This window comes from Podarcis liolepis (genome assembly GCF_965112155.1).
Source record: "Podarcis liolepis genome assembly, chromosome: 14".
Taxonomy (NCBI): Eukaryota; Metazoa; Chordata; class Lepidosauria; order Squamata; family Lacertidae; genus Podarcis; species Podarcis liolepis.
This window is the reverse complement of record NC_139569.1, coordinates 25,217,182-25,243,088: the sequence shown is the minus strand read 5'-3', so window position 1 is coordinate 25,243,088 and position 25,907 is coordinate 25,217,182. Positions and strand designations below refer to the sequence as shown.

Genomic DNA, 25,907 nt, shown 5'->3' with positions numbered 1-25,907 from the left:
GAGGTTTCCCCCCCTCGTCTTGGCTATGGTGTGAGTCTGTGCTGTTAATTAATGGGGTTCTGCCTTCGGAGAAGATGAGCCAGCCCTCAAGGAGGTGATTATGTAATTTGCTAGCAATTCATGTCCCTCCCGGCGTGACGCTGCGTGCTGACGTCACAGGGCTGTAATGGTGGTGTGCCTCGAGATTTTTTTCATGAAACAAGTGTGCCTTTGCCCAAAAAAGGTTGGGAAACACTGGTTTATATGTCTTCCCGTCAACTGTTTGTTCATTTTCTATGCGTTTCTCCATCACCTTTTTTCCGAAACCATAGTTTTTATTTTACCGTATTTTTCGTCTTATAGGGCGCACCGGCCCATAGGACGCACCTCGTTTTTTTTTGGGGGGGGGAAATGAATAAAAAAAAATTATCCCCCCACCGTGGCTGCCGCCCCAAGCCTTGCGCACACCTGCCCGAAGCACGGGGCACCCTACGGAGGGCTCCGCGTGCTTCGGGCGACAGGTTGCCGCCCCAAGCCTCGCGCGCTTGGCGGGACCTCCTGCCCGGTGCGCAAGGCTTGCGGACACTCGCCGGGGCTGCAGGCTGCTGCCCGCAAGCCTTGTGAGCCCGTGGGAACTCCCGCCGGGCTTACAAGGCTTGCGGATAGCTTCCTAAAGCCTGGAGAGCGAGAGGGGTTGGTGCGCACCGATGCCTCTCGCTCTCCAGGCTTCAGCGAAAGCCTGCATTCGCCCCATAGGATGCACACACATTTCCCCTTCATTTTTGGAGGGGAAAAAGTGCGTCCTATGGGGCGAAAAATACGGTATTTTTCAAGTGGATTTGTTGTGCTAGGGCAACAGAGTGCTTTAATAATCCACTGTAACTGTGCAAACATAAAATTATGGTAGGTGCTTGAATCCCTACTGAAACAACAGTGGCAGTCTGGGGACACCCAGAATCTCAGCTACAGATCATGGATCTTACTTGGAGATCCATACAAACAGCTTACCCGCAGGGCATCTTTCCGCAGGGCCTGCAAGACAGAGCTGTTCCACCAGGCCTTTGGCCAGGGCACAGCCTGACTCCCCCCTTCGGCAATCTTCACGGAGCTCTGGCCCAATGGTTGCCATTGGTTTGATTTTAATTTAACTTTATAATGAATATATAATGAATGATTTTAGAGTGTTGTGTTGTGTTGTACTGTTGTACTGTTTTATTGTTGTTAGCTGCCCTGAGCCCGGCTTCGACTGGGGAGGGCGGGATATAAATAAAATTTATTTTTTAAATTATTATTACCAGAAGGTTCTCAGATGGTTCCCTAGGTGTCTACGAGTCCACACATGTACATCCCATAATTAATCATAAAAACCTATGGAACATGGGAAACTGCCATACACCAAGTCAGGCCAACAGTCCATCTAGCTCAGTGTTGTCTGCACTGCCTGGCAGCAGCTGTCCAGGTTTCCAGACAGGAACTCTTTCCCAGTCTTACTGGGAGATGTCAACAATTGAATTTGGGGGCTTCTGCATGCAGGGCAGATGCTCCACCAACCACCGAGCTCCACCTCTTCTCCAGATATAGCAGTCTAATGAATCATGTGTGGTACTTCTGCAGGTCTTGTTAGCTTGACAAATTGCACTGTGTGAGAATGTGGGCATGTCGACCTGTTCTCCAGATTAAGATCCATTAGGTCCTTTGTACAAAATTGTATCTCCAGAATGGGGGTGGCGAGAAAGACAGTTAAGCAAAAGCAAACTTGAGCGGGATTCCTGCCTTGCCTGTTTCCCTGGTCATCTGACTGCATCCCTGGACTTTTCAAACATTTATGAATGGGGATGAATGATGGTCAGTGATGATGAATGAAAACAAGTTGAAGTTTGGAGATCGTCCAAAGTTCTTGAGCTTTTTTTTTTTTTTTTTGGAAGATAGCCCTATCCAAGCCAGGCCCTCCAGCCACTGTGCCACCCAGTACACCCCACCCCCACCTTCCTATGTTACTGATTGTGCATGAAAGTGCACCATGCGTTTAAACCACATTTATAGCACATTGTCCCGCCCTGACAGATGGCCATACAACCTTTGCTTAAAAACCTCCAATGGAGAGTCCACCACCTTTCAAGGGAGTCCTTTCCACTGTCAAACAGCTCTTATCATCAGACAGTTCTTCCTAACATTTATTCAGAATCTAATTTTTTTGATCACTTGAATCCATTGATTCAGGTCTTTCCCTCTGGAGCAGCAGAAAACAAACTTGTTCCATCTTCCACGTGACAACCCTTCAACTACTTGAGTCACCTCTCAATCTTCTACAGGCTAAACATACCCAACTCCCTCAATTGTTCCTCATGGGGCTTGCAACTCAAAAAGCAAACAAACACAAACAACCCGCCGAGCAAAATATTTTTCTGCTCAGTTGGCAACTCTGCTCATGACAGATCAGGTCGGTGGCCGCTTTGCTGCAGGACAAAACATCGGTGCATTTTAAATCCATCCTTCCTGCCATGAACTGCTCAGCGTAACATGCATAGTTCCCCCCTTTATCCTTACAACAGCCCTGTGAGGTAGATCAGGTTGAGACAGAGAGAGAGGGAGGCCCAGAGTCCCTCTGTAAACCTTGTGGAGGAGCAGGGATCTGAACCCTGGACCTAGCAGTCTGACGATCTCGCTAGCCACTCCAACACCTGCCTTTTGGAACCCGGAATTTCCCTGTCCTGCTGGAATGCTGCTCTTGGAAAGGGCCGCTGCTGTGGCGACGGCGGCGCATTGCGCCATGTGCTTAATAATGCCAGTTAATTTGATTTGAGGCACTGCCTCATTATCACAGACAGCTTGCAGCGTGTCAGGCCAAGATAATTACAGCGTCTCTCCGCTGACGGTGGCAGCTCATTCATTTCCCCATTATCACTGGCTTTCCTTGGGATCAGCACCTCTCCTGGATTCCCTCATCCCCCCTCTCCCTAATTAGGTTCCATTCATTCCCATCCAGAGACGCCTGCTCAGACTCATGGGCAAAAACCAGCTCTATTAAATGGACTATTCATTGCATCCAAGCTGTAAGGCCAATTGCCTTGATAAGATTGCTGGTGTGCTGTGTTGAAAAGCAGGGTGGGAAGCGTGTGACATCTCGCCAAGTACAGATCCTACCTGCCGCTACGCCGGGGGTGGCTAACCTGTGGCTCTCCAGATGTTGCTGGACTCCAGCTCCCATCAGCCCTCACAGCCAGCATGGCCAACACTCAGGGATGATGGAAGTTGTAGTCCAAAGACATGTTAGTCTGCTTTGCCCTATGAGAAACCCTGCTGAAGGCCTGTGTTTGGAGCTGTCTCAGGACCATGTTTGTGTGCTCGTTCCACCTGCATGACATCTGATTCAGTAGCAGAGGTTAAACAGACAATGAGGCAGTGTCAGCGGGGTATAGCGTCTGCACAGAGCAATGCAAGGAATGTGACTCCCATGAATTTTGGAACTGGGAATTTTGCTGGGCACTAGACTAGACTTGGAGGAGCTGGAGACTGAAGGACCAGAAAGAGCATCAGAAAAATGGACTAGGTAGAGTGAGACCCAGTTTATGTCATGTGTGAAGGTTCAGGGCAGATAAAAGGAAGTGCTTCTACACACAGCACCCGCGCTATGGAAAGCCCTCCCATCAGACGTCAAGGAAATAAGCAACTATCTGACTTTTAGAAGACAGCTGAAGGCAGCCCTGTATAAGGAAGTTATTAATGGTTGATGTTTTACTGTGCTAATTTGCTGGAAGCCGTTCAGAGTGGCTGGGGCGACCCAGTCAGATGGACAACATGTAAATAATGAATTATGCATTATATAAAGTGTTCATCACAGTAGTCACTCAAAAAACCACTATCTTCCTCAGTTCAGGCACGATCACCCAAAAATAACCACAAAAAAGCCAGACCATTACATTTACCTTTTACTATTCAGTCATCCAGAGAAGGGTCAAAGCTTAGTGGCAGAGCATGCAGAAAGTCCCAGCTTCAATATCCATGTGTGACTGGGAGGAAACCCAGCCTCAAACCCTGGGGAGCTGCTGACAGTCAGTGTAGACAACACTGAACTAGGTGGCCCAAGGGTCTGACTCGCATGGTGAAAGGCTCAGTGAAAGAGCATCTCTAGAAGGTCTCCAGCATCTCCAGGTAGGCCTGAGAGTGAACCCTGTCTAAAACCCCTGGATAGCCACTGCCAGTCAGAGCAGGCAATACTGAGCTAGTTCAACCAAAGATCTGACTTGGTACAGTGGTACCTCGGGTTAAGTACTTAATTCGTTCCGGAGGTCCGTTCTTAACCTGAAACTGTTCTTAACCTGAAGCACCACTTTAGCTAATGGGGGGGCCTCCTGCTGCTGCCGCGCCGCCGGAGCACGATTTCTGTTCTCATCCTGAAGCAAAGTTCTTAAACCGAGGTAATATTTCTGGGTTAGCGGAGTCTGTAACCTGAAGCGTATGTAACCTGAAGCATATGTAACCCAAGGTACCACTGTATAAGGCAGCTTCCTATCTCGCCATTATCTGCAAGCCTTGAAAAATAGATAACGTCTTTGTCTGGCACCCAAAGGAAGGCAATGTTGGTGCTGGGTGGGCTTCCCAGAAGAGAGCACTCTCTAAGCCAGGGGCTGCCACAGAGAAACAGAGATTGCCTTTCTCTGGCCATCTCTCAGAGGGGGCATTCAGAGCAGGGTCTTGGGTGCCCATCTTAGGATGTCAAGGCAAGAGTTTTCTGCCACTGTTCTAAGTTGTGACAAACCCCAATATTCTGATGCAGCTCAACAGTGCCCCCTAGAGCTCCTGGGGTTCTCACCTCCTGCAGTTAGCCTTCAACAGAAAGCTATCAGGCTGCATTGTTTCTGAATATACATCTTTTGGCTAAGCCTCTCCGTACAGCACAATGACTCAACAGGTCTGAACTGGCTGGGCCTTTGTATTGTAAGTTCAGAATCTTTAGGGAGGTTGAACTGGACTTTTAGTAGTTTTGTGGCTGGCCACAGGAACTACTGACATCAGAGATGGAGGCGATTTCATGATTGGCTAAACAACAATTCATCTTAGGATGGAGACCCAGCTCTTACTGATCTCACATCAGTAAGGCTTCAGCTTTGGTCTTCCCAGAAACATTGAACTGGGAGTCCAAAGATGCTGTCTCTCAGAACTTCTCTTCGACAAGGAAGTCTGCACATGCTCTGAAGACCAAGACTCCACTAAAGCAGGTAACATATAACTAGTTATATTAGACTGACTTTATTACTTTTATTTGCAAACCTGTCTCTGTGTTGCCTTGCCCTTTCGCCCCAACAACATTCTCCCCATTTTGGAAATTTGGCTTCGTTGGTTTTAAAAGGTTGTTCCCTAGAATTGCTCACCAAAAGCTTTCCCCAGTGCTACGCCTGCCTGGCTAAGTTATGTTTCTGTAAAGACAATTCAAGAGGTTCTGTGAAAGATCTGGTGCTTTGGGATTAGGGGAAATAAATGCAGTAATCTCTGCTTTTGTATATTTCCCCCTAGAGCTGTTCTGAAGGAATCGGTCCTGCCTCTGCATAATAATAGGGTTAGGCTGAGAGGCACTGAGTGGCCCCAAAGACTGGCTAAGTGGGGATTTGAACTCTGGTCTTCAGACTCAAAGTTGCATCTGACTCTAACCACTGCACCACACTTTTCTTCTTCCTAATAATAATAATAATAATAATAATAATAATAATAAATAAAATGAATATGCCACCTTTCAAGAAAAAATACCAAGGTGTTTCACAAGCAAATAAAGGCCAACCTCAAAATAAGAGGAATGTAACCAATTGTAAAACTGCAGCCGCCCATAATTAAAATATATCATAAACACCCCCATTAAAGCAAAGTCCATTAGAGAAGGAAAGGGAGTTTACCAGTGAGGAGTGGACCACCTCAACCCCATCACCCCCAGCAACTGATATTACTCAGAGGCATCCTGCCTCCACTACTGGGAGGTTGATAGCCTTGACCACCATGAATTTGTCTAATTCCTCTTTAAAGGTTAAGGGACTGCTTGGTTGGCAGGAGCAGGGACTGAGCAACGGGAGCTCACTCCGTTGCGGGGATTCGAACCGCTGACCTTCTGATCGGCAAGCCCTAGGCTCTGTGGTTTAGACCACAGCGCCACCCGCGTCCCTTCAAGCCCTCTTTAAGGTCATCCAAATTGGTGGCCATCCCTGTATCTTGTGGTGGTAAATTCAGGGCTTTTTTCAGGAGCTCAGCTCTGGCACCTCTCATAATGCCATGAGCTCAGGGTAGGGTGATGGAGGAATAGAGAGCCAGCGTGGAGAGAGGGTGGATGGAGGGCTCTGTTGAGAAGGGCTGTAGGTTAGTGGCAGAGCACTTGCTTGGCATGCAGAAAGTCCTCAGCATCTTCAAGTAGGGCCAGGAAACCCCCCGTCCAGGCCTAGAACCCTACAGAGAAGCTGTCAGTCAGTGTAGGCAGCACAATGAGTCACATGGACCAGGGGTAAGTCTGACTTGGTATAATGCAGCTTATGATGTTCCTCACAAATCCAGCGTTTAATGAGAGGGAATTATTTTACCCGGGAAGCAAATTCCCATCCTAGATCTTCTCAGCCTAAGATCAACTTTAAAACTGCCTAGCGAAAAAAGCCTTGGACCTATTTATTTGTTATTTGGCAATTTTCTTACCCTGGGCCACCTCTCTTGTGCTTGGAATTTTCAGTCCAAATTGCCCACAAAGCAAGGAGACAGAGTGGTTCATTTTTTTTACTCGCACTAAAACTTAAATTGCTGCCATTGTGGGAATGGGCACTGCAGTTATTTTGAAATTTGGCAGGATTGATGCCCTCAGCTGGGGCAACCTTGCCTATAAAAGTAATGAAAATTATAGATCATTCTTAAAAGAAAAACTTTAAAGGTGCCCAGGACAAAAAGCTCCAGGACAAATTTACTTGCAGAGTGGTAGGTTTGACCCCCTATGCAACAGCTAATAAGCCTGCAAATTTCAGCCACTTCTGCCAAAAGGGGATTTATCTATTTTATTTTATTTTTAAAATTGAAGTACTGAAAGAGAGGGAAGCAAAGGAGACCCTGGCAGTTCTGAATTGAATTGAGCAGATTCCGAAGTGCCTTGGACTGAGGCAAGTTGCTTTCCAAAGTGCTAAATTGGGATCCAAACTTAATTGTGTGGTTGGTGCTCACCCAAACGTATTTTGAATGAAGTCTGCTTTCCCAGTGCAATGCTCTCTCGTTTCCATCTCCTCCCACTAACCTAAGCATCACCTGGGAGGAACATTTTCATCCAGAAAGAGGAACTCTTTTGCATGCAGAATAAAACGAATAACCCCCTCTATAAACACCGACCTGCCCCCTTTCTTATTACACAGCTGTAGAAGCCATCCCTCTTGTGAGGCGGAAGGCTGAGGTTCACCGCTATTGCTAAAATGAGATGCAAATGTATGCACCATCTTTGTTCCCAAGGAGGAAGGCAATGTTCTTGAACATAACCGATGAAATTTCTTTTTCCAGTTTTTTCTGTTGACAATGAAACAAAAGCTGGATGTGGGGATGGGGGCAATCATTCACTGCCTCAAATCCTCCTCCTCTGAGCATGGCTGCCTACCACACCACATGCTAAGTCAGCCGGACACCCCTGTCCAAGTCCCCTCCCACCATCTCCACGGTAACGACAATGGCATTGCATCCTAACGAAGGGCCAGCCTGCTGACCTGGAGAGAGAGAGAGAGAGAGAGAGAGAGAGAGAGAGAGAGAGAAAGAGAGAGAGCGGGATGTCCTGCCTCCTCTTAAATTTTGGACTGCTTGTCTTTGCAAGCCCAGCCTGCGATCTGAGGGCAAGATCATTTCCGAACGGCTAAAAACTGCAGAAGAGCAAGTGGAGCCGTCCCTGAACATCACAAAAGACTGAGTGCCGGGATGCCAGCTTGCTTTTTGGCTACTGGCAAGCTTTAATGCTGAAGCGTCTTGAAAGTGACATCCCTCTTTGGGGAGAGGGAGAGGGAAATTATCCCCCCCGCCTGCAACCGGGACAATTCGCCACCAGCTTCAGAAGCTGCTACTTGGATGAACAGCCACCCTTTGGGTGCAAACCAGGTTTTCTGGCTGGCCACCCTCCAAAATTCTCTCGAGAGGCTCAAGACTCTCCAAGCACAACAAGGTGCCAAGCACTGGGCGATAGCCCCACTGCTTGCACCAATTCAGGCACTGGGGCTGCAGAGAGCATTTCTCAAACCAGCAGGTGAACAGAAAAAGGCATTCCCAGGAAGCCCCCTTCCCCCTGTCGCCACCCCTGAGCTGGAGATAGAACGGCAGCCGGCAGGCAAAGCACACGGAACAAGGCACCCTCTGCAGTGGCGCTGGCGCACCAGGCATTGTCGGGCAGCCTCCACGCCGGCTGTGCAGTGTGCATGCTAATGAGTTACTCTGGGAAATGCTGCGCAAATTAATTGCTCAAAGTATCTGTTAACTTACCAAACAGGGCGGTGTAACACGCAGGGAGAGGGAGAGGGGGCAGGAGTCTCATGGTGCAAGGAGGGAGCTGGGCAGGCAGGATTTACTATGCCCAGGTGGTCTTTCCAGGGACTCTGAACTGGGGAGGAAATGAACTATTACAACAGCAGGTGAAGGGAGGGAGGGAGGAAGGACAGAATTCCCGATATGTTTTTTTGTATTTATTTTTTTTTTAAAAAAAGCTCACATAGCTTCTTAGGGTCACATGCTGCCTTTAGCACCAGTCTGGGCTGTCATGTGATCAAGGTCACTAGTCACATGGCAACCCCCCCCAAAAAAGAAACCCCAAAATGTGCCTGGATTCTAACGTCTCAGTGAATGAATTCATTGCAGAAGCTTTCATTTAACCTTTGCAATTAAGCAATTGTTCCTGAGGGGGTGGGCAGGCGAGCGGGGGGGGGGGGGTTGCGAGGAAAAAGAAGAAGAAAGCCAGCTAAATGCCAATGAACCTGCCTATGAATATTTAATACCCGCGCCTTCGATTTCTCATAAACCGCAACCTGGACCAGTGCCAACTCCATTTGAATAGCCTCCTTTGTTAATCGCAAATCTGACGCCTCTGCCGTCCGTCTGCAGGGCTGTGGCTCTCTCAAGCTGGAATCTGTCACAAAGGATACCGGGGGAAGCATAACTCATAACCACCGCCAGGCTTCCCTGTCCTGCAACTCAAGGTGCACGGGCAGCTCGTCCTAATGACTAATTACGAGAGGCAACTTGCAGCCATCTCCAACAAGGCTGAACAGCGCTACCACCTCAGTCCCCATTTTTTTAAAAAAAAACTTAAAATCTTAAAGCCGTGCATATTAGAGATGGCTATGGAGATCCACAGTGCTTGAGAGCATTTCTTAAAGACGAGAACAAAGAGATGGTTGGGAGAAACCTGGTTCCTCCCCCCGCCTGAGCCCCCAACACTGATTGAGGCTAAATCCTGATCTATTCCCACTCCCCCCAGAAGATGGAACTGTGCAACTTTAAGAAATAGGGAGCTAGTAGTAGTGCAACATACCAAACATAAGGAAGGAAGGAAGGAAGGAAGGAAGGAAGGAAGGAAGGAAGGAAGGAAGGAAGGAAGGAAGGAAGAAAGAAAGAAAGAAAGAAAGAAAGATCTTGATAAGTGAAGCAAGAGTATTGCTCCTTGGGATGGGCAAGTAGGGATAGGGGAGCTATTAACTTCAATTTGCACTTAAAGGCAAACCTACCCAATTTACACTTCCCAAAACAGCATGTCATCCAAAACACAACCACTTTTTGAAATTTGTACTTCTCTGAATTTTGCAATGCAGTTCTCCAGCCCAGTAAGGTACTCATAATACTGGGGTTATGTGTGCATAAATATGCATATACAGTCATACCTTGGAAGTCAAACAGAATCCGTTTCAGAAGTCTGTTTGGACTTCCAAAACCAAATTGCGGCTTCTGATTGGCTGCAGGAAGCCCTGTCGGACATTCGGGTTCCAAAAGAACGTACGCAAACCGGAACAATCACTTCCAGGTTTGCGGCATCTGGGAGCCAAAATGTCCGCGTTCCAGGGTGTTCGGCAATCAAGTTACAACTGTATTAGTGAAACTAACACACAAAAGCCATTATATCAGGCAGTTTCATTGACTAGCATGCATATTAGGAGAAATTCACACTAAAAACTGATGAATTTTCAAAATGACTTTTTTAAAAAAAACAACAACCCACACACTGATATGCAGAACTGAATTTGAGACTGGAAAAATGAGAGAAACCAATTTGGATAGATTTCATCAGCTTCTGCATTTTCATCTGGACCTACTTGGCAGTCATGCACTAGCACAGGGGTCTGCAACCCGCGGCTCCGGAGCCACATGTGGCTCTTTTACACTTTTGCTGCGGCTCCGGGGCGGATACTAGCGAGGGGAGGAGGCGCATTGTTGGGCGCTGTACTGGCTGTGATGTCGCATGGGGGCGGTGCGTGCGTTAGTCACGCACCGTCCTGACGTCACCTTCCCGCCCGCTGTCAGATTGCGGCTTCGGAGATATATTTGTTTTAAATGTCGCAATGGTTTTGCGGCTCCCAGGTTTTTTTTTCTTCGAAAACGGGTCCAAGTGGCTCTTTTTGTCTTAAAGGTTGCAGACCCCTGCACTAGCAACTTGCTGGGGGGGGATTAAATGCTGAATTTATCAGGATCCAAGCATGTTACTCTTCATCCCAGACTACTATGCAGAATCACAGAACACACATGGCTCTGAAACAGTGGGCTGGTGGGAATGGGAGCCAGAAGCCTGAATTGGGATGGACTTGCGGCATTGGGTCCTGGAATCTTTCCCAGATCGACACCGTAGCCTAGGGCCAAATCAAGTCAAGACAGGAGATGAGCAATCTCAGACTGGCAAGACTGAACTGGGTCCAAGAGCAGCTGAGCAGATTGGCTGCAGAACAGCCAGAATAGCCTAAGGGAAGAATCAATAGGAGCTGCATTGCAGGCAGAAACCAGAGGCCCAAAAGCAGCAGAGGGAGGGTTAGCCAGGAGGTGATTCTTGGTGCAAGACCTGCATTCCCAGTCAAGGCACCGAATCCTCTTGGGGTCAGGGACCACAGTGTTGGGTAATTTCCTTGCCACCTAGGGCGGCCACCCAACAGGTAAGGGTAACAAATCCTTGTGACAGCCTAGAGTTGACCACCCATGTGGTGTATCGGTTAGAGCAGGCATCCCCAAACTCAGCCCTCCAGACGTTTTGGAACTACAACTCCCATCATCCTTAGCTAACAGGACCAGTGCTCAGGGATGATGGGAATTGTAGTCCCAAAACAGCTGGCGGGCCAAGTTTGAGGATGCCTGGGTTAGTGTTGGACTAGGGCCTGGGAGAGACCAGGGTTCAAATCCCCACTTGGTCATGAAGCTCACTGGACAACCTTGAGCCAGTCACTGCCTCTCGGCGTCACCTACCTCATAGGGTTGTTGTGAAGATTCACTGAAGGGGGGGGGGAGACCCTTGTGCTCACTGGAGCAAAAAGGAGTGATTTCTGCATTGCAGGGGGTTAGACTAGATGGCCCTTTGCATCCCTCTCAACGCTACAATCCTATGATTCTATGAAATGTAATGGATGAATGAATGGAGGAATGAATGAATGCAAACACTCAGATTTTCATAGGCCTTGAGCTTTTTGAGAGCCAGTGTGGTGTAGTGGGGAGGAGTGTTGGTCTAGGACAGGGGTCAGCAAAATTACCACACCTCAGGCCGGTGTCTCCAGCGCCGAATGCGCGGCAGGCCGGAGGGCAGGGGAGCGCATGCCCATACACGTGCGCACATGCCATTTCTGGCACACTTCCGGGTCGAAGGAGCACCGGAAATAGCTTGTGCACATGTGCACAGGCCTCCTCTGACCCGGATGTGCATTGGAAATAATGCTTCTGCATGCGCATAAGCTATTTCCGGTGCTCCTCCAACCTGGACGTGCGCAGCCACACAGCTCAACGCCGGTAAGATAGGGCGGTGGCAGTGGGTGGTGGGGGTCACCGCGGGCCGGATAAACGAGTCCCTTGGGCTTTATCCGGCCCACGGGCCTTAATTTGGGGACCCCTAGTCTAGGACCTGGGAGACCAGGGTTCATATCCCCATTCAGCCATGAAGATCACTCGGCATCCTTGGACCAGTCCTTCCCTCTTAGCCTAACCTACCTCACAGGGTTGTTGTGGGGATTAAATGAATTTTTTTTGGGGGGGGGGGAGAACTATCTATGCCACCTTGAGCTCTTTGGAGAAAAAGGTGGGATACAAATGCAATCAATACCATTAAGTGAGCCAGAGTTGGTGCACAATGGCTGAGGGCGGCCTGTGCCCCCAATTAAGGGGGAGAAAAGGGGTGGGCTTGCTTCCTACCTGCTCTGCCGGCACAAGGAGAGACAGGCCGACGAATGATGCCGGAGAAGTCTCGGGCTGCACCCCCCACTGGCTCTCTGCAGCACAAAGGGATCCACGGCTGGTGCCAGGCACGGAGGCATTCATGTAGGCCAAGGAGACGCTCCAGATGGCACCTTGGCACATGAAGTGCCTTCCCTCCCTCTTTTCCTAGGAGGCAACTTGCCCGAGCTTTGTCCCTTGCAGAGGATGCCAGTGGCAGGCAGCTTCCTCGGCGCTCCGCTACCTCCTTGAGACAGAGAGAGATGCCATCTGGGCGAGGTGCCACCAGTTCCCTGGAGCCTGGGAAGTGGCACGCGGCATCCACAAGAACAGAGAGGAACCTGGCACTGCAACCAGCCAAGATGAGCTGCTCTGTCTCTCTGGAAATGAGCAGGCCAGAAGAAGGGCGGGCAGGCGGGTGGCACTGGAACACTGCCAGCTTGGTTGCTACACAGTGAATGCCCTTGAGTGGTGGAGCACAAGGAAATCCGAGGAAAGTTGAGTTTGGCTGCAGGAAAACCGGAGGCCAGAGCATCCACTTTACACACGGACAGCCCCAGGTTGGATCCCTGCTGGTGGCATCTGCAGATAGGGCAGGGAATGTCCCTGCCTGAAAACCTGGACAGCCACCACTCGTCAGTGTGGACAGTAATGAGCTAGATGGGCCAATGCTGTGTTCCTGATTAAATCAGGCCTTTGTTCAAAACCACTAGGACTAGGATCTCCGCTCAATGATGAACACCTGCTTTGTGTGCAGAAGGTCCCAGGTCAATTCCTTGGCATCTCCAGGTGTGGGTGGGAAAGTCCCCTCTCTGAAACATTAAGAGAGCGGCTGCCAGTCTGTGTAGACAGTAATAAGATGGATGAGCCAATGGTCTGACTCAGTGTAAGGGAGCTTCCTCAGGAGGTATTCACAGGAGGCAACATACAACCAACCCTCTCCTATCTGGAGGGTGGCTGGCTGGGGAAGGCTGACCGCTCTGTTCACCCAGGCAGACTCTTTCAGTGTCTGGTGTCCTGACTTCTGTGCTGCGGTTTTTCTGATGTTTAGTCCCTTGGTTACAATGGATATTGTGGTGTTGTGAGATGGCCCAGGGCAGGACTGAGCTGTAGTCTAAAACATCTGGATCAGTAATTATTTTTGCATAGAAATCTGGAAATTCAGTGTATTCTGAGTATTTAAGAAGTTTTGTGTGTTTATAGGCCCCATTGCAATAATACAGATGAGCTTATGAGCTGTAAAGTTAACAATTGTCTATGTGTAGCTCTGTCACAGGAGAGATGCTCGCAACCACAGCTATCAAGTACTATACATTTTCACTGCCTAAGCAGTTTGGGTTACCCAAAGGAGGCCCATTTCCTATCATTAACTACAGAGGAATAGCCAAGTACCCTGTGTAATTATAAAGTTGGGGCAACCTACTAAGCAGCCTCTTCCTTGCCTTCCTGTACATGGGGGAGCCTGTCTGAATAAGCCAGCTTCTCTCCAGCCCACCCAACACTCTGCCTGTAGGGAAGTCCAATTCTTGCTTCCAATGGATCTCTTCTTGCCATATAGAGAATGTGGTGGCCCTTGAAGTGGTCAGAGGAGGCATTGTTCCATGATTCTAAGGACCGTCAGTTTGAGAGATGCAGTTCTCCAGTACTGCGCAAAATACCCAAGTTTTAAAGTCAACATAAATGGTAGTCTATAAATGGCAATTTCCCTCTCCTTAATCGAGGCAGCATGCAGAGCTGAGATCCCTTAATGGGGAAATTAAAAGGCTCAGCTAAATGAAAAACTGTTAACATGCTGAGCATCTCAGATAGGGAGGAACCAAATCCAAAACACTGAACCAGAGTTGTTGTTGAAGAGGGCTGTAGTCCTCAGCATAATGGGATGCCACTTTTAAGAAGCCCCATTTAAGTGAATATCTATAAGCAACCAACTTTAACAAATACCCCAGTATGTTCTGAAGCATTATTGGGCTTCTCCAACAGCCTTGGGTGAATTGCTCATGGTGGTGTTGAAATGTTAAGGGTGAGTGGAACTCTGAATTTCATATACCCAGGTCCAAACATAACCTGACTGTTAGGACAAAACTGATATGGGAGAAAAAAACGTATACCTGCCCCTTCAAAACATGGGAAATGAAGTTTTATTACTAAACCAGTGAGGGTCTCTGAAGGACAAAACATGCCAAATCAATTTTATCTTAGCTACTAACTTAGTAGTTCATGGAAATGTGGTAGACAGTACAGTGGTGCCCCGCAAGACGAATGCCTCGCAAGACGGAAAACTCGCTAGACGAAAGAGTTTTCTGTTTTGGAGGTGCTTCACAAAACGAATCTCCTATGGGCTTGCTTCGGAAGACGAAAATGTCTTGCGAGTTCCTGCGGGTCCTTTTTCTAAGCCGCTAAGCCGCTTATCAGCTGATCCGATAAGCCGCTAATAGCGCTAATCCGCTAATGGGCTTGCTTCGCAAGACGAAAAAACCGCTAGACGAAGAGAATCACAGAACGGATTCTTTTCGTATTGCGAGGCACCACTGTATTACTTGGTTGCAAAAGAGCATATGATAAATTCTCTCATGATAATAATTTTGACCTATGGTTAAAATATGGGCAGGATGATGCTACTGTTAGGTGGATTTGCAGCTGGTTGAACAACAGCACCAGAGTACCCATTAATGGCTTACATCCACCTGGAGAGCTGTCTCATCTGGAACGCCACAAGGCTCTGGCCTACGTCCCGAGCTGGTAAATGCATTTATAAATTTGTGGTGGCAAAGGCATACGGGAGCTCATCAAATCTGCAAATGACACAAAGTTGTGAGGGGAACCACCAAAGACAAAATCAAGGATGAAAATGAACTTGGCAGGTTGGAAAGCTGTGCTGAAACGGAGATGAAATTCCAGAGATGAAAGGTAGCCTTGTGTTTCGGCACCAAAGTCACATTATAAGTTGGATGACGGAGTCCTGACTTGGCAAGCGGTACATGCGAAAAGTCTTTCAGAAATGTTAATGATAGCTGAGGCTGCAGTAACAGGATCACAGCGTACGTATCGAAAAAAGGGAAGTGTTTCACCTCTGTTCTGTGATCATTACTGCCTCCAATAATGGAGGTAGCACACACCCCTTGTAACCATTGATAGCCGTATTCTCCTCTGTGAATTACGTCTAGATCACCTGCGGCAGGAGTGCTGGAGTCCATATTTGAACAGCCTTTCACAGAGCAGTGTCTACCTATGTCAATTTGCTCCTGTAAGAACTAGTGATGGCCACCAACCTCAGTGGCTTTAAAGGTGATCTAGACATATTCACAGAGAAGGAGGCTATCAATGGCTACAAGTCACAAGGGGTCTGTGCTACCTCCACTATTAGAGGCAGTAATGGCAGGTGCTAGAAAATGCAATTGGGGAAAGAGGTGCTGCACTCAGGTCTTGTTTGTGGGCTTCCCACAGAGGCAAGTGGCTAGCCACTGTGAGAATAGGGTGCTGGACTGGATGGGCCATTGGCCTGATCCAGCAAGCTCCTCTTTTGTTTAATACCTCTTGTGGAAACTCCCAGTGACCACTTTGCAACCATGTGTAGGGCTAGGAAAACGGAGGGAATCACAGCCAAGTATTAGTGTGCAACAGCCAAGTTAGGGTTGTACCTTTTTGTCTGCTTGCTCTAACACCGTGGAGGAATATTAGGACTTTCTTTGGCCCACTGAGGAGAGCAGGAGCAATGCAGCACCCACTCTCCAAAGTGTCAGAGAAAATTTCATGTTCAACTGACAGCACCATTCCATGATTTTACCTGAAATTTTGAGGCATTAGAAAACTAGCATTGCAATTTAAAGCTGCAGGATATATATATTTCTTATTAAAAACAGGAACTCCTTACTTGGTGTTTAACCTTTTGAGGCAATAAAACATGCCAATTTTTAAAAAAACAATTTCCCCTCCAAAAATCTTAAGTCTGACAGAATTGACAACTGACAGTGCTGATAATGAAAGGCTGAAATGACTCTCCCAAATTGCTGGCAGGAGCCAATGCTGGCTAGCTGCACAGAACGAGCCCCAGCCACCTGCTCTGGCTGCTTAGCAGAGCATAGGGTTTGGGTTGTTACTCACCAAGCTAAAGGGCCCTGTGTCAGTCTGGAATCCTGCCTGAGGCAATTATTGCTGGCTGTCATGTAACCTTGAATCAGCCAGGTTGGAAAGCCAAGCTTCCATTTAAACCAGTTTACCCCAACCACCATCCTCACTATGCATCAAAATGTGGACCAATATGGGTCCAATGGCAAGGGGTCACACATCGTGTTCAGGTCCCCAAAGGGAGCCCACCCGCAAAGGCTTGAGGAGTGCTGCTTTAAGCACGCAGCCTCCTAGGATGATGCATTTACTAGTCCAAGTTCTCTACATGGAAGAGCGAACTTGACTGCTTTCAAAGATTAATGCTCACAGAGCTTCCTAGCCACCCACCCTCCAGTTTAACATTCTCTGTGTTAAACCAATAAATTCTGTCGGAGACAGACAATTTCTCATGAAGGGTAGAGCTCATTGGGGAGGTGAGGGTCACCTTCCCTTCCTTGCCTGATTAAAGCTGGTGCTGCAAATCTAACACATTGATTATAAAGTTTAATGAATTCTTTTTTTATTGTAATCCAAAAGTAACAGAACAGGGCTGTAATGCATTCCACAAGTCCTCTGGCTGATATTTTAGAACCGATATCAGCCCTTTTCTTTTTCCTGACAGGCAATTAAAAAAAAAAAAATTAAGTGTGAATTTTTTCACAGTACAGTAAACACCACCCAAACTATTTTAATGGTGGTTAAAAGAGCCCCCCCAAATAAAAATAAAATTAAATAAAAAACCCACCTCCCTCCCCCATATCACATGGTCACAACTCACAAGTCTGTACAAAATGTTCACTTTATAAAGCTCTGATGTAAAAATCAAATCAAGCAGCAATTGTGTAAGTGCAGCACAGGGCCCGTCATGGCATTATTTACAAGGCTCTCGTTTGTTTACATTATAACAAAATTTCACACAGGCGACTCAGTCCCTCTGTAGGTCAGTCCACCCCCTGCCCCGCCCTAGAGGGGGGCCGCCTTAGCTTTTTGGTCGTCTCCTTTCTCCTTCTCCTTGTTCTTCTTCGACTTCTTCTTCTTGTGTTTGTGTTTTTGGCTCCGCTCTGCCTCCGACTCTGTCCCGCCGTGCTTCTTGTGCTTCTTATGCTTTTTGTGCTTCTTGTGCTTCTTCTTGTCCTTCTTCTTCCGCTTCTTCTTGCTGTCCTGGCTGTCGGCCGAGCTGGCACTGCTGCTGCGGCTCCGGCCTTGGCTCTCAGAAGGGCTCTGGCTGCGGCTGATGCTGGGGCTGCTCTGGCTCCCGCCAGCTGGGGGGGCCAAGACTGCTGTCCCCACCGCTCCCTCCTTGGGCTTACTGTTCTCGGGGGCCTTATCCTTCCCCTCCCGGGTGGCTCTTCCAGGGGAGTCCTCTTGCTTTGTAGAGAAATTGCTGTCGCTGTCACTCTCACTGTAGTCTGGGACGAAAGCTGCCTCGTCCGTCTCCCTCGTTGGGTCAGACGAGAGACGGGCAGAGTGGCTGGGCAGTGGCTTCGGCTTGGTGGTGCCCTTGTCATTCGGCACCGTTGTCCCTGGCTCTCTTGCCTCTGGTGAGCAGCGCCGGTGCAAGGACTTGTTCCCACCTGCCACCCTCTCCTTGTTGCTCCAGGTAGTCTCAGAGGACGGGCGTTTCTCTCTCTCCTTGCCCGAACTCCTCTCCTGGGATTTGTGTTGTTCTGCAGAACGTCTGGAGTCATAAGGAGCTTTGTGGTCATTTGGCCTCCGGTCCCTCGGAGGGCTGTAACTGCTTCGCTTTGAGTCCCCAGCCTCCTTTTTGGGCTGCTCCGTTCGCTCATCCCTGGCCTTGTTTTTTTGTCCAGAGGTGGCAGAATCACGGCTGCGAGGAGGAGAGACCTTTTTCCGTGCCAGGTCGCTCCTTTCCTCTCTTCGCTTGGAACCAGAATAGTCTCTGCTACTGCTGCTGTCGTAGTCAGACTTTTTGTCCCAGTTAGGAGTGAAATCCTTCCCAGAGGACCCATGGGCAGCTTCATGTTTATCTGAAGACCTGGCCTCTTTGGAAGAGTTAGAAGAGCAATTCTTTGCATTGCCTTGTTCGGCACTGCGTTCGGAGCGCTCCTTCTCCTGTTGAGTGCCACTCTTCCTTTTCTCAGAAGAGTCTTTGTCAGATGCAGCGTGATCCCTCTCTTTGAGTTTCCCTTTCTCATTGGACAATAACACTGTTTTGGAGTTTTTGGACTCAGGCTGTGAACTTTCAGGATCCTTTTCACTGTGTTTGAGGGAGTTGGATGGCTTTGTGCTGACATTCTTGACGACACTCGAGGGCTTCCCAGCTGCAGAGGGTACTTGCAGAGATTTAACGTCCTCCTCCTCTTCTTCCTCCTCAGAGTCAAAATCGTCTTTATCCCACTTGGACTGAGGAACTTGGATCATGATGATGACATCTTCGGCAGGGGCTGTTATGTCATTGTTGTACTCTTCCATGGTCTTGATGACAGTTCGCTTCATGTCCAGCTTATCTTCTGACTTTCTCACAGGGCTTCCTCCAGCAGAACTGGTGCTAAGGAAGGAAAAACCAAAGACAGCCTATTAAGGAAGACATCAAAGCAGCATAATTTGATTCCAAGTTTAGATTGTGGGGATATTCTTTTTTTTTTACAGGGCCAAAAGCCCCACTTTACTATTTTATTTTCACATAGAAAACAGCCCTTGCATCAAGGAACTGGCCTGGGGTTTATTTTTTCCCTCAGGAACATTGGGGTCCAGAGTCCCATCCCCCCTATCCAGGCCACATGTGCGTTTTCCCACTACAGAAAAGTAAACTTAGTAACCAAGCCTTCATTCTTCTCAGCCTACACTTTAGAGGGGCTGTTGTGACTCAAGAGATTTCTGTTTGACAACAAAAGGCGCAGGGAACCTCGTTGACACAGTGGGCTGGATTCAGCTATGGCAAACCTTCTGCAGTCCACGCTTGGCAGGTGGGATTGTTCTTTTGCAAGCGTGTCATGCATTCAATGTCATTAAAATGCAGCAAGGAATGCAAGATGTGCTGCCAGATCAGATCCACTGGAGTGGATCTAACCTGGCCAAAAGTAGCATAGTGGGCACTCAGTGCCAAAATGAAACAGTGCCGAATGCAAGTGGTTCTTGCAGAGGCTCCCAATTGTTTCTTTGCTGTTTGCATTTGGCATGGAATATAAAACTGTACTGCTTTCAGCAGACATCAGGTCTGCTTGGGAACTTCAATCAGGAGCTCCTGAGTGGATCCAAATCCAGATGTAGCCTTCCCATCAAGCCTGGGTGACCCCTTGCAGGTCTTATTTTAGCATTTTCCATCAAGGGAAAATAATCATTGCCTGACACAGCCAATTAGGCTATTTTCCCCACCTGTCATGAGGGCACTTTGCACACCTGACATCAAATGGTATTGTGACAGGTGGGTATGACAGGGGGGAGGGGGAGAATGGGCCTCTAGGGCAAATGAAGAACTCTGAAAGGCCCCCTCACCCACAGATCACAGAGTAGCATTGATAAATTAACACTAGTAAGCCACATCAGGCAATGATTCCTTCCCTTCGATGGAAAAGGCTGAAGTGAGATTTCCAATGGCCAATGGCAAGTGCACTTTACCTAGCCACAGGCACAAAATAACCGACACAGCCCAGACATCAAGGAAAGGTGGGCAAATTGCTTCATAAAAAAACCTCATGCTAGAAGGGAAATTAAAAGGCCATGACTCAATCTGGACTGCTTGGGACTGGAGGGCAACTGATCTATATCAGAGGGATTGATCTGGCTTGTCCATAAGACGAAAGATCCAGATCCAGACCAGCCAACGTCAGCTGCTTATCTTCTACTCCCACCTGGGTTTAAGAGAGGCCAAATCAAAGCCTAAGAAAGGAGGCAGTACTCAACATGACATGGACAGGAAGTGAAATTAATTTTTAAGTTTTAATCAGGAGGTACCTGGTATAATCAACCAGCGTCAGACCAGATCCATCGGCAGCTGCGGCTTTCCTCCTCAGCTTTCCTTTCACCTTCTCTTGTTTCCCTTTGCTGCTGGGGGGTGGCTCAGGCTTCTCGGCTGGAGCCTCCTTCACTGGGGGGACATTTTCAACACTGGCAATCTTCTTGCCAGTTTCTCGGTTCAGCTTAATCTTTTTTGCTGGAGCAACTGGCAAAAGAGCTTTGTCCTTTTCAGGGGTCCTCTCTGCTTTTTCACCCTCTGGCTCAGTTTTCCCCTTTGGCAATGGTTTCGACTCTAGAATGTCAGGTTTGGACATTTTTAACGACGGCGTTTCGTGATCTTTGTCTCCTTTTTCCTCGGCTTTCCTTTTCCTTTTCTCTGGCTTTGCATCCACAGGCTTGTTCTTGTCCACAGGTTTCTTTGACTTCTCCTCCTTACTTGATTGCTTCTCTTGCTTGACTTCCTTGGGGGGATCTTTCTTGGCCTTCTCCTCCTTGGTTGATCTGGTTTCTGGATGCTCTTTTGAGCTTCGGGGATGAACCTTGCGTGGCGTACCAAGTGCCTTCTCATCTTTCTGAGAGGACACTGACTTGATAGGATCAGCCTTTGGCAACTCCTCCTTGGCTTTTTTCGCAGGAGGATCTGCCCGGGGGGATTTTTCACGATCTGCCTCCACTTTCTCTTGGGGTGCTTTAGCTGGCTTCACTTGCACCTCTTTCTTGGTAGTGGCAGGGCCTTCTGCTTTTCGCTTTGTCTTCTCGGCTTTTGCCTTTGGCTTCTCTTTCCTTTCCTTGTCAGAAGTGGGTTTGAAGGCAACGGAATCTGCTTCCATTGGCTCATCTCGGACGGGAGTAGCATCATCCCTGCTTGGGAGCATGAAGAGTGGGTCAGGCTTGCTGCTCTCTTCCCCAGGGGCAGGATCCCGTGGCTTTCGCGAGCCTTCCAACAGGTCAACATTGGGGAAGCCTTCGCCCTCGTCCCCCTTCCTTCTCTTGCGGTGCTTCTTGTGTTTGTTTCCCTTCCCGTCTCCTGGTGGGATCTCAACCTCCTTGTCTTTCAGTCTGGCCACCTCTTTCATGCCATGGCCCTCTCTACTTGGAAGCTTCTCAGAGTAGCCAGTACCTACATTCCGATTCCGATGGCCCAGCCCTCCAGGGTAATCGTCTCTACGGCCCCGAACGTATGGGGAATTCTCTCGCCTAGGGCCAGGAGGACCAAAGCGCTCTGGAGAGAAGTTCTCCCTGTTAAGCAAAGGCCTGGGCTGGGCTCCAGCTGTGTAGCCCTTGTAGTATTTCTCGTACCACTCCCGGTAGGTCTCCCACTCCCGGAATCTCTCTTTCTCAAATGGGTCTCTCATATCCACGGATCTGCCATAGTACGCTTTCATGTCGTAAGGTGGAATTTCTCGGTATCGGCCGAAGTATTCCCTTTCCCCTTCTGCCTGCTGAACAGGGCGCTTGTTTGGGGACTGGCCTCTGTAAACTGGAGACCTCGATCGAGAATGATATCTTCTGCAGGGGGGTGACCTGGATCTTGAGCGGTTATAGCCGTGGGATCTTGACCTGGAACGGTAGTTCCGACTCTTCCCCCTGCCCCTCCGTGGGTAGGGAGGAGACCGTGAGTAGGAGCGGGAATGGGAACGGCTGAATGACCGAGAATAGGATCGAGAACGGGATGAGCCCGATCGGGACTTGGAGTACGTATAGGAACTTCTTGAGTATGAAGATGCACTGTATGGCGATTTGGACCTTAAGAAACAAAGCAAAGGGGGAGGGGGAAGGAAAGATGTGTAACTAGCCTCTTCACTTTTGTACAAATTATGTGGCACAACCACAGTGAAGAGCATTCCCTTTTTTGTCACAGAATCTGTTATGAAGCAGTCACTGGAGATACCTAGAAGGAGACAATGCACAGAGCTCTTCTGGGCACCCCTAACAACTCATTCAAGCTCAGTGGGACTTTTACAGCTTTATTATTATCACTATTGTCAATGAAGAATAGCTCCTCACTCTGCACCAAATAAGTTATGACAAATTGCTTTTGTACACCCAATATTTAAGAAGCAATTCACCAGCTGATGGTGACAGCTCCTCTTTGGGAAACATTTTCATGCACTATGTGACTAGCTAACAGAGTATCCAGAAATTATTTGGTCTGCAGACAATCATTAGCCTTTATTTCAGAGGTTACTTTCACAGAAAGCTACTACTGGGCATTTTGTGTGCATTCTCAAAATAGCCCAGGAACTATTTAACCCTTAAAAATCCAAAACAATATTTCTTTCAAAGCCTTAGCAAGTTCAGAGCATGTTGTTCCTCTGAATATTGGGGAAAAGTTGTTGTATAACATTGCCTGCAGTTAGCATCAAGGTTGAAATGTAGGACAACAGATGCAAATCTGTATCCTGCATTAGTCTTCATAGGAAAAATGCCTATGAACATAGTAAGCCAGGTTTGGGGAACCGCTGGCCCTCCAGATATTGCTGAACTACAACACCCATCATCCCTGGCCACTGGTTATGCTTGCTGAGGGGCTGATGGTAGATGTACTTCAGCATTATCTGGAGGGCCAGAGGTTCCCTGTACCTGCAATAAGCCATGCTATTTCTGACTGTTAGCCCACCTTGCCCAGTACCATTGGCACTGAGTGGTAGCATCTTTCCCCATCTCTGTACTACATAAGACCCAAAAACTAGATATGATGCCAGGGACTGAATAGGGATCTGCAAGGTGAAAAGAACGGGGGATTTTGTTCCGGCTCATCTATACAGGCACAATAAAAACAATTACCGGGAATAAGAGCGCCTGCGTTCCTTCTGGATTTTTTTATATTCCATCAGTTCCTTAGCAAAATCATTTGTAAACTCATCAAGCTTTGACTTTTTCTTTTCCCTGTCAAAAGTGAGAGATCGTGATGTCAGGTCATTGGGCAATGTTAAAGGCGGCATTAAGAGAACCACACCACTCAAAAAAGGACTCTGCATGCAACTGAGATGTGAACATGCTACAACAAAGCAAAAAGCAACGCAGGTTTCCAAGAGATGCTTCATGGCATTTTGTTAGAATTACAGTTTTCTGGGTTTGAGATCTGAAGGATTATTTTTATTGGTGAAAACCAACATTTGAAATCTCACGTTATATGTCATTTTTGCTTACGGCAGACGCATTTTTAGCATAGTTTTGCAGTCTGATATTCTACGGAAACAGAAGAATGAAATATAACGGAACTTCATTCAGAGCCAAATACTTACTCCTCTTTAAGTCTCCGCTGTTCTCTGTAAAACTCCTCCCTAGAGAGAGGAGGTGCTTGTGTCGTTGGGATGGCATTTGAATGAGCCGTTGGTACTGGTGTTGGTACCCAAGGTGTTGATATGTTTGCTGGAGCTGGGGGGTATCCCGGAGGGGGGACAGTGTACCCAGCAGGTGGAGGCTGACCAGGTGGAAACTGAGGAGGAAACTGTGGTGGAGGTACCCCCGGTGGAAGAGGAAGTGCATGGGGAGGAGGAGGATACAGGGGAGGAGGAGGCACGGGCACAAAGACTGGTGTTGATGCTGGCAGTGTTGGGGCCTGAGTCCTTTGTGTACGGTCACTATGCGGGCGTCCTCGGTTTGAACTTCTAAAGAAACCCAAAAACACGTTGTCACTGAGTGTTACACTTGCCCCTTGTTCTCAAGAGAGAAACGTGAAATGGATAGCACCCCTCTGCAGTAACTGCCCATCCTCAGTCTTACAGCCTACCCAGTCTAAACTGTTCTTTTGCTCCCCCTCAGCACTTCCAGTTCAACAGATCCTCCCAAGAGCCCTCTCTGTCACACACAACACTTACCACAGTTTTCCTCCTCCAAGCCTTTCATGAACATTAGTTAATCTGCTACTGCTGCTGTTTTAAATGCCTGCCATCCAGCATCCCCATCACAACTGCATTTCTTTTGTACACTGGCATTTTGTAGATGTTAAAAAAGGATACCTAGCACAGTATGTCTAATACAGACCTGTCAGGGTTTAGATTTCTCTACCCTCTGCCTATGGCTTGCAATTCAAAAACTTGAGGGTGCCTTCAAGCAATCTAAATGCTGCTTCCTGGCAATTTGAAACCCCGGCCCTCACCCTGTGCTAAAAACTACCTATTTTAGCCCAATAGCAGCTAATGTTGGTACCAGCAACTGCTGCAAATATGCTGTAAAATGTTTTGCAAACCTACTCTACATATTCCTCAGCAATTATGGAGTCAGTTGTCCTGTAACACCTCATTTTGCTCCCTGCCTCCTTTCAATTATTTTTAAAATTGTTAATTTACTAAGTTGTCAGAGGCTGATTTACCCTGTTGAAATGAATGGGAAAGTGAAACTACTCACTAACTGGGGCCTATTCTATCCCCAGCAACTTATCAAAACAGGGTAGGTAAAATAACTTTAGTGTTCAGCGCACCGGAGTACATCTTCTGTCCAGTTTTTCTGCACATTCCTGTGTGTACAAAGCCCCAGAACAAAGTATTGCAGGGGTCTACTAAATCACAGGAATGAATCTTATCTTAAGCAGTTAATTCTCCTCTAAGCTGGCTTTCAACACTGATTTATCATTTGTAAGAAAAAACCTACTAGGCCTTGCTTGGGTTCTAGTTCATCTTCTCTTCTGTTAAATGTTCAGTATTTCATTTATGCATCTCTTCTGTTTTCTCCTCTAGGGCTTACCAATAGCTCAATGAGCAATTTGAGTAGACATTGTGGGGTTCAATGTATCCCCAATAGCTTTTGGACTAGATAAGAGTTTGTATTCAACTGTGTTGAGTTGAATAACTTCCACTTGTGAAACGGAACTTCCCTCTCTCTCCTCTTCACAAGCACCCCCAACATCTTTTCCTAAACCTGCCATGGGGTATTGGGGAACCCCCAGAGTAGATTCGGGGGTTGGGCTGCAGCAGGAGGAGAAGGTCCACTGCACAAGCAGAAGTTGTTTCAATCATGCAATGTCTTCGTTGGATACAGCTCTATTTTTCTGGAATGCAGTATCGATCAATATTATTTTTTATAATAAACTGGAGTTATTTTGAAATCAATCATATTTATTTCTAATCTAGGATTTTAAAGGTGTCCCCGAATCCCGATAACAGTTTGACACTTTAAAAAATGGAGTGAGGTTAGAGTGTTGCTCGATACCAAACTAGATCCTTTAACCAGCAACTTTTAAAAAAGCCTCTCTATGCATATCAAGCTGTTTAATGTGCTTATCATGTTCTAAACTTACTACCTAAGATACAAAAAATATGTTTTGGAGGTATACTTACGGCTCCCAGCCTGACCTATTGCCTGCAGAGCGAACAGGATGAGTTCTCATTGGCTGACCTATGTTGAAAAGGGGAAGAAGTTGCTTATTAAATGTAGATGGCAGGCCTATTGCAAAAAATAGCCAAGAGCAAAGTTGTACCACTTACCCATGGTGGGTATTGAATGCCCATGACAGCCCAGCTGTCCTGGCAAAGCTGGCTGCCCAAGCACAGGAACCTGATAGCCCTGCAGAAAGGAAGAGGAAC

The 25,907-nt window shown here is 47.7% G+C and overlaps 1 protein-coding gene across 3 annotated transcripts in view; it reads right to left on the bottom strand.

Annotated features, from left to right (window-relative positions):
• Nucleotides 1-16,956: 16,956 nt before the first annotated feature.
• Nucleotides 16,957-25,907, bottom strand: part of RBBP6 (RB binding protein 6, ubiquitin ligase) — a 29,925-nt gene continuing 20,974 nt past the window's right edge. Inside the window, exons 12-17 of one of the 3 annotated variants that reach the window (XM_083473944.1) lie at nt 25,809-25,887; nt 25,662-25,719; nt 23,628-23,993; nt 23,167-23,268; nt 20,377-22,125; nt 16,957-18,970 (exon numbers count right to left, since the gene is read on the bottom strand). In XM_083473944.1, the coding sequence (XP_083330070.1) occupies nt 17,425-18,970; nt 20,377-22,125; nt 23,167-23,268; nt 23,628-23,993; nt 25,662-25,719; nt 25,809-25,887 (3,900 nt within the window). In that variant the 3' untranslated portion in view covers nt 16,957-17,424. The remainder of the gene's footprint in view (nt 18,971-20,376; nt 22,126-23,166; nt 23,269-23,627; nt 23,994-25,661; nt 25,720-25,808; nt 25,888-25,907) is intronic. The other 2 variants (XM_083473945.1, XM_083473946.1) reach the window with 2 other exon arrangements.